Genomic DNA, 15,351 nt, shown 5'->3' with positions numbered 1-15,351 from the left:
CACGCGGAGTCGATGAGGTTGGAGGAGTACATTTACCATTTGTTGCAAACATGTTGCAAACAACAGTGGCACAGGGAGTTCTTCAAAAATTATTTGTAAAAATTTCGCCGCTTGTAGCTGTTTTTATTTAAAGGTTTTGTGCTTCCAAAAAGAAAGGAACAGTTTAGCTTTGGAGAAGTTATTCCAGCCTGAATTAGAAACATTCTTCAAGCCGTTTTCTTATTAGCCGCCGGTCAACGTTTATAGATACTTTTTAGTTCCGGATATTCCCTCCGCGATTATAGAGAGAAGACGCCCTGAAGTGATTCTGCCCACGGCGGTGCTGCAGTTGTGTGTTGCGGTAAGAGAGCGAGCGTCTGCTATCGGGGAGCGTTCCGCTCTGCATTTCGGGTTCGCACCCCCTAGGGCTGGCTGCGTACGGCAAAAGAATTAACTGTTCTCGGAAGTTGCTGGGCATCTCGTTGCTGCTATTTCAGTTCGCGGTTTATTTGTATCGGGCCGTATATGCGACGAGTAATTCACGTGCACCCAGCGGATTTTTAGCGGTGGCTAAAATATCCAGAACGACACCTTTATGTGAACATTCGCGTAGCAGTGGCTGTTAAACCTGTACACGAATTCGATCGCTTGTCATGCCAATGGTGCACATTTATTGCAGCACAAAGGATATTTCCACACAGCCGTGCGCAACAAATGCTTTCTTTATGACAGACATCTGCGTAGCCGAGACATACGCGTAGCCAGTGTCACCACCAGATTGGTGATACAGGCAGAGCATCACATCAGATAGTGATGCCAGTGAAAAATTTTGGAAGTCTTAGCATGCGCTCCATTCTATCGTGGAATGCTGTGGCTATGTAGGGGAGGATTGTATGCGGAACAAAGTGTCGAAGGAAATGGAGTGATAGGGACAGGTGTAAGGGACGTCTTTTTGAAGGGGCGGGTTTCGCGGTGGCGCAGAGCTTCTGAGCGGAGACCGCACGTGCGGCCTGTGGCAGGCCGTGTCCGACCTTCCCCCGGCCAACCGGGACACCCTGGCGGCCCTTGTGCTGCACCTGCACGTGGTGGCCAGCAGCCCCCAGGTCAAGATGCCCATTGAAAACCTGGTGCAAGTGTTTGCGCCCACTGTCGTGGGCTACTCCACCACCCGCGTGGCAAGTGTCGGTGATCTTCACGGAGAGACACGCACACAGGCACGGGTGAGTAGTAGACGGAGTGGCCGTAAAAACTAGTGGGAACCGCCACTCCCTTCGGGGAACACCTGATAGCCTAATTGAGAGGGCAGGGTCTTCTTCAACCTCTGCAGCCAAAATACAAGGGCCAAATACAAGTTTCCTTCATTCAAAAACACTGCTTTAAAATAGGCACCGTTGTGCAAAGACAAAGCAAGATTCAAAACAAAGGTTCACAATACGGAAAACAAGTGAAGTATAGTAGTGACTCCCGGGCAACTGTCTTCCTGTGTCCTTGGTACGTTGCATGCAGGGATTTCTCCGTGCAATTGGCAGCTGTCTGTGCGATTGTAGCTACTACGCGTCTAGTTTTGTTTGGTTACACTTCTTGAATGCAATGTGCAACTAACACACGGGTAACTCCGTTTTTGGTTCCCCTTGTTGCGACACACCTGATGTGAGGTAGCGCAAAGTTTCATAGATTATCAAAACTTTTGTTACGCTAAAAATGTATTTTGAAGGCGGAATATACTCGAGGTATCTACTACCCACCGCGGTGGTTCAAGAGCAAAGTCATTTTGCTGCTGATCCCAAGGACGCGGGCTCGAATCCCGGCCGTGGCGGCTGCTTTTCTGGTGGAGGCGAAAAGCGAAAACGTCCGTGTGTAGAGGTTTTGGAGTATGTTAAAATCCCCAGGTGGTCAAAACTAATCCGGAGCTCTCCATACGGCGAGCCTCATCACCTGTGTAGCGTCGACGCGTTAAGCCCCACATTCAATAAACCAATATTTAAGTAAACAATGCAAGTTCAGTCAAGTAAACCAAAAATTGTTTCAAATTAATGGCCCCTTCAAGGGGACCAAGAGGAATCCAAATGTAATGTGTCGTACTAACTGTTTAGAGTGTCTTCAGGAGGGGAAAGCACAAACTCCCACACAGCTCAACTTGCGGGAGTTTCAAAAAGTGCACACATTCGCTTAAAAAGTTGAAACCTGTGCCACGTGGCCTGTAGTCAAACAAATGAAAAAAAACTGAATGACCGCGTTTACTGATCATTGGCCCACAATTCCTCTTGAGATTTAGGCATGCTTACGTGCCTTGAAGGCAAAAGGTTCGCAGTACTTCATAACTTGTTGAGCCTGCATAACATTTGCGTCTCTTTCTATGCTTTCGTTTCTTTGTCTCATTGCGCCAATTATGTCCGCAAGCAGTCTGGCATACACTACAGCCAGCCTAGAATCAGGGTTCTCTGCGGCTGGTGCGCACTTAACTCAGATCTTTTTGCGTATAAGTGTCGATCTGGACGCACTATTCGACACCTTTTATGTTTCCAAGTGCATTTTGTGAATTTTGCTGACATGGGGCATTAGCTACTTAACAGCTGCTACCTGGCCAAACCATATATGACGTGGGTGTGCCACAAAGAAAGGAAAAACAACCATTCTGCTGGTGGTGATGTAGAGATATAGGACAGTGGTTGTGCCTTTGGCTGCAGCTTTGGACACCCGCGAAAGAATACCAGCGGGTCACTGTCATGTTTCACAGCGAAGCTGTATTTTGGGAAAATCCAGCTGGTCATGTTGCCAGCTTTGGTCTGTGCTATCTTCTGCTTGCACCGAATGTATCACATTGCGCTTTCGGGACACAGGCTGCCGTAATTACGCACAAATTCGGAAAGCATGTTTGTCAGTTCCTTCCTGCAGGTGCAAATAAGGTTGCGGTTGTGTCGCCTTGCTTCGATTGATACTAATATAGAGCCCATGTGTAGAAGTGGACACGATGTCATGCGTCCTCTTCCTTTCAGTTTAATGGAAACGAGACTCCACACTACCAAGGACTCGGTCAATGCTGTTGGAAAATCGTTGACATACTGCAAATTAACTGCACAAGTCATAAAGCCACGAATAAGTTCCTTTTTTCTTCATTTCCTAAAATTTCAGCACAATGAGTTTTTTGGAAAGGGGTGCCGCAGCGTTGGACCTATGATGATTTTCGCGTGTGTTTACTTCTTGCCATCCACGAGTAAAAGGAAGTAACCGGCTGACCTGTTTAACTGTTAAACCAGGCCGTAGCCTGCTAAATAATCACGCGTTTTAAGACATCACTCTCATTGCTGCTTATTTGCTTTGAGACGAAGAGCCTTTCCCTGAGAGAGCATGTGAAACGCTCTCGGCATCTCCAGAGTGAGGGAAGAATAAACTATTCTCCCCACTCTTGGCACACCCTCTGGTAACTTCTTTCTGCTGCGGAAACAAGGGGCCACTGGAAACTGCATTTTTACTGACTGTGTAAATTACTGTTAGCCATCTCTCCTGGTACTGACAAGCCCAGTAAGGACATAGCTTTGAAAGCGTTGTGCAGGTAGCCAATATTTGTTTACTACATGATCCGGTGCAGCCCAACTGCACCCCTGTCAACTACTGTGTTGTTTTTCTTTGTTTCTTTAGAGGGAAGTCGAGTTTCAGCTGTTTCGTGGTTGTACTTGTACTGCGGTTTCATCTGTGATCTTGCGTCGGGGACACCTTTTGTTTTTAGGTGATGCACGCACTGCTGGACCTGCCGAGTGACTACTGGTCTCAGATCCTGAACAGCGACAGTGACGTCAACAGCACCGGTAGACCGGAACTGAAAAAAACTCCGGGTAAGCGGGCAGTGATGCTCAGTTCTGGCCTTCCCCTTTTTCTACTACCAGCTTAGCGCATAAATCCACCATGAACAGATAATACAACTTTGTTGATTTTGCAATAACTAGCATTTGGCAACTCATTGAGCTCTATCCTAGCCAGGGAAGACGTTTCTTAACAGAAAAACGCAAAGAAATAAGTATCAACTCAAATTTTTCGATGGAGTGAGGTAACATACACTGAACTTTTTACACCCTTTTTGCCCGAAAAGGGTGCAATAATGTTATCCCATAGCGCACAGTTTTAAAAAGTTTTCGATAAAAAGGCTTGTAATGATGAAAAGGGGGTCTTAGTGAACACCCTAAATAAAGCGCGTAAGCTTGCTTAACAACCTAAACAAAGGGTGTGGGAAGCACAGCAACGCGTGACTGTTGATCGGCTGAGCACGCAGCACGATATACTGACACATTTAAGACGCACAATTTACACTTGTACGGCAAATCAACTGAGCAAGTAAAACTAAAGGGATGCATTGGGAGAACGAGTACATACTTACCTAGAAATACACCTGGTCTTCTTTCATTTAGTCATCAGAGCAATGTCCTCTGATAGTCGGCGGGTTTGTCGGCAAAATCGGATATTTTTAGCGCTAAGTTTAGAATTATACATTTTAATGAGAGCGTATACAAAGCAGCATGCGGATCTGCAAAAACGTTTTAATCGAAATGTGATTTATTACATTCAATAAGTCATAGAATTTTATTAAATGCCAAACAAATATTCCACACCATTTCAACGCCCACCAAGAAGTGTGTTCATTATTTCAACACGTTTCCCCCCCAAGGTTGTAAAGCTTTCTACGAAGTTGCCATCCAACCACTGGCAACCAGTTGTTACATACGCGAAAGGCGAGCACGAACAGGGCTCCTTCACCTCCGTGATGTCACGTGGCATGGTGAAGAGCGGCCAGCAAAGGTTGCTGCCTTGGTTACGACGACAAGAAGCAGAAGGCAAACGTTACTGGTTTACTGCACGGCAAAAGATGAGCCGAAGCAATACCGGAACACCCTTCCTGGAGAGGTTACCGTACATGACTCTAACAGAGTTACAGCGTTGATTCGCTGCTCCAGAACAAATGAGAAATATCCGCAGTTTTATACACAGTAGCCGTAACGGCTGCGCTCCATTCCCCGTGGTTTTATTACACGACACGCTAATAGTAAAGGCACGCACAACGCTCACGACCTTTGCAGAATTTGTGAGGGTGGGCAGTAGTGGCGCTCGTTGAGTCTGAGAGAGGGGCAGAGGAGATCTGGGCTTCGGCGTCCTCTTTCCCGGACAAATCGCTACACGAAGCGTTTGCCGCCCCCGAAGTTTGAATCACCGAAAGCGAGACGCCTGTTCACAGGCCGTCGTGCGGCATGTTGAGATCTGTCCGAGACTTCCTGGACGCACGAACATGGTACCTGGCGCAAAATCGTCACTAGGGGGTTAACTAGAAAAAGAATGTGTAAAAACCGCAGACTAAGGAAAGAAACGCAACCTTTGGAGGTATTTTAAACAAGCCTAGACGGGTGGACTAAAGATTTTCTACAAGCGGGGAAATGTTTTCTAGCTCACGATGTTTAAAACATGAATTGGCACATTTAATTACCGGCTGAGCTGTTTAATATTGATCTAAATGCGGTGGCGTTAGTAAAAAACACCAAGAAAAAGAATAGCGATGCCTGCATAGGCTGTACCACGGCAGATCGGTCATAACAGTGAAGCCTGCATTCGAGCCTGTTCGAGTGTGACTACAAGGGGTGCATGCGTATACATCTTGCTTACTATACTCTCTTACTACAAAACTTTAAAGGTACTTGTCTTTTTTGCAAACTAAAGTGCAAACAACTGGCGTAGCTTGCACTAGTGGTGCAAGGCTGGAGAAGCAGCGGAGCTGGGCGTCGACCTAGGTTGTTTTTCCTTTGCATCCACTGTCAGTGGGGGAGATACACCGAAACAGCCTTGTAAAATCCGGGTCAACTTGGCCTTACTCCTCAGCACTTCGCCTAGCCTAGCAATAACATCGCAAAACCTAGCAAAACCTACAACAGCTTAGCAACACCGGATGAAGTTAGGGCGACCCCCAGCTCCGCTGTTCTCTTTTGCAACTGTACACCTATTTCACACCCTTTGGACACCCTACAGAAAACCAAGGGTGTTGCAGTCGGTCAGCGCTCTTTTCTCCACAGAAAGAGTGTAAAGCTACAAAGTACGGTTTTCGTACCTAAAAAAGGGCGCAATGACTTCCCAACACATTTATTATACTTTTATACTCTTTGCAACCAGACAGGGTGTAAAAAATTGTGCGTATATATAGCTATTTAGTTTAAAAGTTTAAATTCTTGTTTCACATGCCAAAGCTAAACTTGGGGCATGAAGCGCACCGTATATCGAAACGAACGATCATTGCAGACGAATAATTCTGTTTTTACTGCGAAGCAGTATGTCTAACCCCCACCCCCAGTTTTCATTCCGGTGTCATCGATTTACTCGGCGCAGATCCGGGGTTCCTCCTCACCACCGCTGACACATCTTTCACAACTATTTTCCCCCCTCACCTCCACCAATGCCCTTTAGGAAGTTGCGCGGTCGGAGCTTACAGCGATAGTGGAGTTACCAGATGATTATGACTAATAAGCAAAAGCACGGATGGGCGTAAAAAATGCACTGACGGTTATTACAATTCCTAATATGAAATTTGTGCACAGCGCGAGCCGCAGTCTTCTCGGTCACGACGCGTTTTTGCTGCGTCTGAGGAAGTGTTCGCGTGATCAGCGAACGTACGACGGCCGCCCGCTTTATCTGCTGCTACCCCGCAGTGCGCAGTCGCACCGTGTTGCAAATCGTGTTTGAACCATCCGCGCAAATGTCGCGTGGTTTGTATTAGCCCCGCACAAGTGAGCAGTGAGCATGTTGTTGCATATCGCGTTTGAACTTCCCGCGCAAACGTCACGTGGTTTGGACTAGCGGAGAATGGTACAGCGCCTGGGAAAAGTGTCAGGGGGAGGGCGCTCCTTGGTGGCGACGCATGAGACACGTGAGGGAAAGGCAGTGAGACAGATGACGCCGTAGCTGCACGAGTCGTACTCCACTTCATCCTTCACTCGACACTCCTGTCCGTTTTTTCTTTCGTCACTGCTGCGTTTGCTCACTCTGTTACGCGGACATAAACAGACGCCGCTGCCACGCGACCCACGTGAGGCTGCTAAAGGGCTGCCCACTAAAACAAGCCGAACCTGCCGTCGCCGTTTCCGCTAAAATTCACTTCGCAAAGTAGCTGCGAATCCCTCCCGGTAAAAGAGATACTTCCCCAGTTGGAACGCCGGCTTGAGCCGTATTTCTTTTTCAGCTTGGAATGCCTTCCGAACGACAGTTTCCTGGGTGTCTTTCACGCTTATGTATGCGCCATCACCGGTTGCGGGTTTATGTGTGTACGGTTTGCGGGTAGAAAAACGGGGTGTGCACACAAATCTAGGATTCATGCCGCTACCGATGAAATGCCAGATGTGCTGGTGGGAGATTTAGATGTCGAAATTACACGGCTCAAGGCGGTTAGTTGGCTGTCCTTTTTAATCGAGTGGTTCGGGTGTGGGTTGGTGTATTACAGACATGCTACACACACAGTAACATACATACGAGGGCAAGGAAAACAGACAGCCACATGTTTGTGCGCGAGAATAGAGCTCAAGGGCTTCCAGGTTTTAAATTGTTATGGGACGTATGCATGCCGTTCGTTTGGAGTAAGAGCAAGAATTGAAGCGTTGGCCCAAACACAAGCTCGAATTGGCTCAGCTACAAAGGAAAGCTGCTTGCGCCGCCGTTAGCGCCTCAAGTTCAGCTCGTCGAGTAGCGGCGAATCCTCCCGGATGAACAGTAACTTGCCCGCTTAGAACGCCGGCTTGAGCCAATACCACTTCTTCAGAGGGGATATTTTCAGGGGATATCTTCTACGGCGTCTGTCACTTCTAAGCACGCGCACATGACTGGTTGCCGCTTTGAGTGCGCGGGTTTGTGGTGGAGAATAGTGGAAGGGAGAAGGGGGCGTGCACGCGCAGTTATAGGTTTCATGCCCGCCCATATGGGGGGCATGCTCGTTGTGCTGGTGCGAGGTTTAAACGCGGACGCTAAACGGCCCAAAGGAACCTGCCCGAAGTCCTTAGTGGCATAGTGGATTGCGTTTCTTGTTAGACTATGTTCAGACTACCGTTGCAAAAGCCGTATCGTGATCTATGGATGTAAAAAATGGCATGTCACGCAGTTCGGTTGGCTGGGACGTAAAATGACGTCATTTTTCAATTACGACAGTTTCGGCAACAGTCTGAACCCGACCTTACACAAACAGTAAGATGCTTACGACGCGCAAGGGACATAGGCAGTTCCATGTTTATCTGCAAGAACAAAGCTTGGAACCTTGAGAGGTTCATTCAGCTAATTGGCTAGGAAGTATGCTACATCGCAAATTACGATAGACGTGTTTTGTTTCGTGAGCTCCATGGACTGCGTCCAGCTTTGCAGGTCATCCTTCTTCACAGAGGGAAGGGCACTAATTTTTTTGCTTTTGAGCATTACGAGGTGTGTGGAGGAGGGTATAGGGAGATGTTTCGGTTTTTGCAGTAAAGTTACACGCGTATGCATGGCCTTAATTGATCAAAAATTCGAACACCTTTTCCACATCGAACACTTCTTCGAACACCTTTCCTGAAAAATTCCTGAGTCGTTCAAAACGAGGTCCTTCAGGGCCTCGTTTCGAATGACTCAGCCTGACAAGGCGGTTCAAACGTCCTTACAACACCCTACCAAGAAATTGGTCAAGACACCTTTTTCTACACAAATAGGGTGTCGAGCTACGAATAAGCGTGTTTAGATTCAAGAAAAAAGGTGTAATGACCGCTCAGCACCCTTTTTCCACTTACTATACTCCATTTCTGGCCAAAACGGCAATAAAAAGCTTTGTGTGATAGGCAGGAGTGGCGTCAAATGAGCCAGCACTAAAAACGTCATTAGCAGTGTTGTTGCACGTTAGCATTCAAGTGATACAAGCACAACTGGAGGCTTCACAACCATAACCTACTCGTGTTTCTCGGCGGTGGGTTAGGTCTTTGGCCGCCGATTACACAAACATGATTGTCTGATTTCATGAAAAATTTCAGAAAAGTGTCTGTTGAGTCGACACTGCGGCGTCGGTTTTCCCCATCTCCAGTAGTTGTATGAAGTTGAGATGAAGTTGGTAGTATTGTTATCAAGACAAGGCAATCTTCATATAAACGAAACTTGTATATTTCATGGCAATGCTTGCTCCGTGTGCAGTTTCCACACTTACCGAATTCTCAAAAGCGTAGTGTAACGCCCACTAGTTCTACATCTACCGTTTTTCTGGTCTCCTCGCAGACAGCGCATTGCATTTAGCACCTCCAAATAACAGTGGTCTGAACTTTTGCACTGATGGGTGGAGCTCAAATATCTGTAAAAATAAAATACAAGTTTAGAGTAGAGGTACCCTCTCTCTACGAAAGGTCGTTGTGTGGACTCCATGCCGAAGTAGAAATATTCGTGGGCAGTTACGCCAGTCGTTTCATACTACAGTGCGTTGTCATGTCGATCTATTGAGCCGTGAAGGGAGCTTCACAGCAATGTTTTAACACTAGTTAGCACTCTTGGGATTGCACTATGCTTTGGTGCCCAGATGTTTGAGCGAATCGGTGCCCATCACGGCCCACATACATTTTTCTCTTCAGCAAAGCTAGCGACTACTACCTTTTTCCGTTTACAGTTTTCACAAGACGGTGCTTCAAATTGGGAGAGGGTTGCAAACCAAACACGAGTATTTTCATTGAGAGTGTTGCATCTGCAGAACCAATTGAAACACTGATGTTTTACATGTGCGCTTTCTCAGTGCAAGCTTGATTTTGGGGAATATGAGCAGGTTAGTTACCCAGCTCTTTTCCTTCAATAGAATTTTTTAATATGGTAACACAGTCTGCTGAAGCATGCTGGTTATGGCAACTGCTTAATTCTACTGTGCTCAGCAGCTAAAGGAACATCAATTTCGTTTCTGCATTCACTGACCTCGAAATCAAAACCACAGCTACCTCTGAGAAACGTCATGTTCCTGGGAAAGGGTAGCCCCGTTCCCTATCCTGCTCTTGCTTTGTCTGTAGAAACGTCTCTGGAAGCATTGCGGTGGACAAATTTATCAGCACGTGTTTCACCAGTATGCCAGACTTTCATCTTGCTGAACAGTCAGGGAGGTGTACAGAAAAACCTGAAAATTAATAAATAAATGGCAACGTGTATGCTCCCTTCGCCGCGAATATCAATAGATAATAGCCTTCTTCCTCCTTGCTATGATGTCTGTTCTTTCCCGCCCACCTGTCCCTCTTTTGTTACGTCTCGCTCTTCCCACGATACAAACGGTGGTTTGCTAAAGACAATTTCCCCGCCTTCCACTGCTCGCACGCCATCTCCTGGAACGTTTTTTACTTAGGCTTCTTGGAATTCTCCCATGTGGTCTAGGGTCAGGCACGATCTCTTCTTGTATTCGTGGGTCAAATGATTTTCAAATCAAATTTTTTACATACTATTACAAAAATCAAGCATGAGTGTATTTTTTACAAAAGAACGCCGCGAGTACCGCTCAGTATTGCTTTTGTGCATCAAATAAGTCTACTGTTTTTTTTTTGCTGAAGAATATTCACAAGTATGAATCATGTTTCAGATTTACTGGTTTAAAGAAATTTCGCATATATAAACTTTTCGTTCAATAATTTTTATTTTACGTTTTGGCTGGATGGATGAATTGGGGGACCGACATACATACCAAGGGTTCCGGGTTTCAGCAGTTAAAAAAAGGCTATCGTCTTCAAAAATAAATAATCGGGTGCACGTAATTTTATACAGACATAGAAAAGCGGGATTCGTAGCGAAGCCTTGACACATCAGAACACTCGAACAGGTTTCGTCCTTCCTCCTCTTCCTAGTTAGTCGTCACAGCCCCGTGCACAATAATTTAAATTAGTCTCAATTTTATCTAGCTTCCATGATAAATGGTTTGCCTTCTCTATCATCCTATGTTTCTGGCCGGCTGCAAGCCAAAATCTACACTAACATAAATCGCAGTGGATGTAACTGTGTTGCTGCACGCGATATTTGAGTTCGCTCTGGAAGTGCTGTCACATCAGTGAAGGTTTGTTCTGCAGGACGACGGGGCGAGTTACTAGGCCCGATTTTCAGTTCTGGCGGCGCCGGTAGCAGCAGCTTGGCCAAGACGATCTCTCGGGCGGTTCCAAAAAGGTAAAATGGCTATATTTGCTTGCACTGTATGTTCAGGTGTGCAGTGACGCGCGGTGAATAGCTACACAAGCGTAACCCTCCTGCACAGAGCACCTTGAACAATCTTGGTAAGGCTTAGTGGCGGCAATCAAACCTACAAGCATAAGCTTTGTCTGACCTTAGCTACGTGTTAAAAGATGCAGTAGCGACAGTTCAACGATGGCCGTAAGGGCTTTTATCATGCTGCGCCCAGCGGGCTCCTGGTCTGCTTACAATGCAGGGAGCTCTAAAACCTTCCTGAGCACAGGATTAGTCAACTTTCTAAAACGCCCTTCTTTTTTTCTTGTTGTGTGGTGTATTCAAATCTCCAACAAATTTGATCTGGCCTCAAATTGAGGTTGCTCTGAGACCGATTTCTTATTGTTACTTGCTGTCAATTTCTCCTATTTCATGTTCATTGAATATGTAAAAAAGTCTAACGCATTAGCACTGAGATCAGTATTCTTCACTGTTCAGCTTATTAAAAGTGTTTTGGGCCCAACCTGTAAAAATAGACGAACCTCTGAAGAAATATTTGTTAATCTAAATCACCAAGAAACGACAAAAAATCCCCTTAACCTGAACATGATCAATGATACAAACTTAGCCTCCCCCCTTAAATGTCAGATAACGTCAATTCGGAGTGTGATCTCAAACACCAAAGCTCAACTTGGCTGAAGAATTTTGTATGTGACGAATCGTAATCTTGAAAGACAACCTAGAAATAAGATTTAAGGATATGCTTACTTTAGACTCGAGAAATCTGACTGAATATGTGAATGCCTCAAGTATCACCTGTTGCCATGCCGTCTCTGCTTTATTGTAAAATCAAAATTACTTTTCATTACATTACCCTTAATGTGTTTGCAAGACATACATTCTATGAATTTCAGTCAAGGTGAAAGCTGAAAATATATCAAGTTTATTTGTATATCTTATTAACCATTCAAGAGTGTTTACAAGATTATTTTAACTGAGCCATATTTGACAAACTATAATCTACAACTATTGCAGTGGTAATCTGGAATCGCTTCCCTTGATTTCAAGCCATGTAAAGTCATCAGTTGCTTCGCATCGGTGTCAAAAGAAAAAGAAAATAACGTACTTCTCCGTCTCCCGACGGCGACGTTTGAGCGCGAAACTTTCTCATGAGATGTTCATCGGTTGTGCTCTGAGTTCGGACTTGGACTCGCAGTCAGTTCGAACATTTACTCCTTGAGCTTTTGTATTTACTCGCACGCAGTGTGGATTTTTGATCGCACGGGCTTTGATTTTAACCCTTCGACATTAGGTTTCGCTTGAACAAACCTTCGCGTTCAACCATCACCGTTGTTAGATGGAAGGGTGCATAATTCTTGACTGAGTAATTTATTTTACGGTGCACTCCTGAGCATGTACAAAGAAAGCGGCCCATCCCACACTGCGAGTATGTAGTACTCTGCACCGATGAGCCACTTTTCTAGAGTCGCCGCACCAACTCTGTGTTATGTACTCTAAAGGTCTAACGTTTGAGTTGGTGGTCTACGGCGTGAATGAGTAACTGCTGCTTGGCATACTCAGAACACTTTTTCGAGTGGGTGCCGGTACAAGGTGTGAATCCTCAATGCGACGTGATGCCCAACGTCTTGCTACTAAAATCCTTACGACATGTACAGCAGCTTCATTCTCGGGGTACGTCGAGCTGTGAGTAACGGCTGTTTACGTTCACCTCAGAACTGGTTAGGACTGTATAAATCGCACCGTCGCTGGCCTGCGTCCCCTAATTCTTCTGATGCACATCAACCTTTAGCAGACTGGGCTTAGAAGAGCTGCCGCTAAGCTCCGCAGATAAGAGTTTTAATTTTTTTACACTTCACGCATGATAATCATTGTCAGAAAATATTAACTTTACTGCAGTTCCTTTGGAAAGGACAACAGGCAACATCCGTGAGGGGGAACTTCGTTTAAAATTGCAAGTCGCACATGCCTGATGCCTACAGAATTCAGGTGCGTCTCCCTAGACTACCATGAACTGAGGGAACAGGCCGATTTAGGAAAGGCTTCCCAAGGTTGGACAGCATGCACATCAGGGAATCAGAATATCCACAAAACATTGCAATCTATATGAGCCAGATGCATACATTTTGTAAAGATTCATTTAATTCAGCGGAGACTGTCGCAGTAGTTCAAGCAATCTGATGCTGGTGACCTTAGGGTCACCAGCATAAGGGGCCTTTGGAGGAGATATACAAATAAGACCTAAGCAAGGTACAAGGCAACTATATATATTAATTCCTGTATTAGGAAGGTAGGTATTCTCTGTGTAGAGAGGATACATATGAGGCGTGGTTGCCGAGAAGTCCCGGATATCAGGGTATTTGGAATATTTAAGCCACTTTTGTCCTGAGAATACAGGCAATAAATGGTACAGTTCCGCATTACCATTCACGAAACTCGGGGGTTGTATTCAGCCTAGGTAGTTATACTGGGTGGAGTTAATTTTTTTTAACAGGTTTTTGTTGGCGCGGTACGGTGTGATTTCTGTCTACGAAAGGCATTGGCAACTTGTAATGGGAGGAACGAACGTTGACCAGAATTCATAGTGTTCTTGCTGTGTGCAGATGCGTGGCTGTGGTGTAGGCCTAGGGCTATGAATGTGGTGTGTAAGAACCACCTTGAGTTAATCAGTGCTCGTGTTAATTCTGCAGCATTTTTTTCTGATCCCTTTGCAGCAGGATGTTGTGTATGACAATTCTGTATTGTCTGGGACCAGTATTACCCGTTTTTATTTATTCAAATTGTGTTGTTCCTGGCCTCTGTTTTCTCATCCCGCCAATTACCCAAGTCTTGTCGAGAGCTCAACTGGTGCACTCGCTTGAGGCACCTGATCTGAGTATTTTTTACTGTTACAGAATTCTTGTCTGAGCTGTAAAAAGAGGGTCCAAACACTCAGCGCATTCTTTTGTTTTAGAATGTAGGTGGTGTATGATCTATTATTTCCAGAACATTTCTCTCCTCTTCTTCATATCTCTTTACTTTGGCTTTTTGGTGCACAACTGTGGAGGCACCACGTTGTTTGAGGATACTCATGAAATAAGTAAAACTTCTAACTCTAACTTCATGTAGCTTCCACTCATATCGACATTAGGCAATTTGCCTGTGCCACAACTGCAACTTAAAAAAGCCCCGACTTGAACATAAGGCTTGAGCTGAGGTTATGTGTCGGTCCTGCTAGAGCGAAAATTTTGGTGGCAAGACTAATTACCCACTTTGTACTTCTGCTACTTTTCAGTGCTGCACCACGTTCGAATAAGTCTTTCTTTTCTCCTACACTGGTGTGACTGGATAGTGTGGCAGAAGACTTCGGTTATTTTTTATAAAATTAACCTTGGCTGAAGGCAGCTAATAAAGCTTTTATCATTGGGGCATAACCCTTGTGAATGAACGAATGAAGCAAATAAAGTGTCTTTATTATTTAGTCTATGAACCTCCAGAACCTCCTTTCGGGATTTTGATTGAAGTGTAAAGTTGAGCTGTACCTGCTTATAAAAGAAACATGCGCAACAAATTGATCTGTTTCAGAACGAAGCTTTGTGGATATGGTTGTGTACATACATAGTTCATGTACAGGGGGATTAAAAGAAATGCGAACAACGGAGCCTACAGCCTCCGACGCATGCTGCACCGTCTGGCTTCAAAGACGGTAAACTTCGCGCATGCGCACTCTTTGGAGAGCGTTTGAGAGTGTGGCCTACATTATTGGGAAATGCTTGATCGAGAGGCGACGCCGGTCGTTTATTTTGAGGCGGCTTTTCACGCTTAGTCGACACTGAGCAGGATGATCGTTGAAGAGCATCATGCTAGATGCAATCAGGCTGCTGCGCGCTTGGCTCCCAAATGAGTAGATAACAGGATGCTCAGGGACGACAGAGCATAACAAGACGCTTAAAAATAAATGACCGGCGGCGCTTCTTTTTTAAGCATTTCCCCTAATAGTAGGCCACACTCTCAAACGCTCTGAAGGAACTACGCATGCGCGCAGTTTACTGGCAGTGCAGCCAGACGGTACGACATGCGGTGGAGGCTGTGTGCTCCGTTGTTGGTATTTCTTTTAATCCCCCCTGTACTCAAGCAAAAGCTATCTAGAAACCATATCTCTAGGGGGCGTGAAACACCTAAATAGAACATACGGTTTCGCCGTGGCAGCGCCACCATCGGCTGCAC

The 15,351-nt window shown here is 45.6% G+C and overlaps 1 protein-coding gene across 2 annotated transcripts in view; it reads left to right on the top strand.

The window, feature by feature from the left end:
• Window positions 1–14,610, top strand: part of LOC144174746 (rac GTPase-activating protein 1-like) — a 43,340-nt gene extending 28,730 nt beyond the window's left edge. For both annotated transcript variants that reach the window (XM_077703586.1, XM_077703587.1), the window contains exons 10-13: window positions 961–1,199; window positions 3,707–3,812; window positions 11,037–11,130; window positions 14,420–14,610. In XM_077703586.1, the coding sequence (XP_077559712.1) occupies window positions 961–1,199; window positions 3,707–3,812; window positions 11,037–11,130; window positions 14,420–14,468 (488 nt within the window). In that variant the 3' untranslated portion in view covers window positions 14,469–14,610. The remainder of the gene's footprint in view (window positions 1–960; window positions 1,200–3,706; window positions 3,813–11,036; window positions 11,131–14,419) is intronic.
• The last annotated feature ends 741 nt before the right edge of the window (window positions 14,611–15,351 follow it).

This window comes from Haemaphysalis longicornis, unplaced genomic scaffold (genome assembly GCF_048455015.1).
Source record: "Haemaphysalis longicornis isolate Haplotype H1 unplaced genomic scaffold, Haemaphysalis longicornis Haplotype H1 scaffold_3, whole genome shotgun sequence".
NCBI lineage: Eukaryota > Metazoa > Arthropoda > Arachnida > Ixodida > Ixodidae > Haemaphysalis > Haemaphysalis longicornis.
This window is presented reverse-complemented; position numbering and strand designations above follow the sequence as displayed.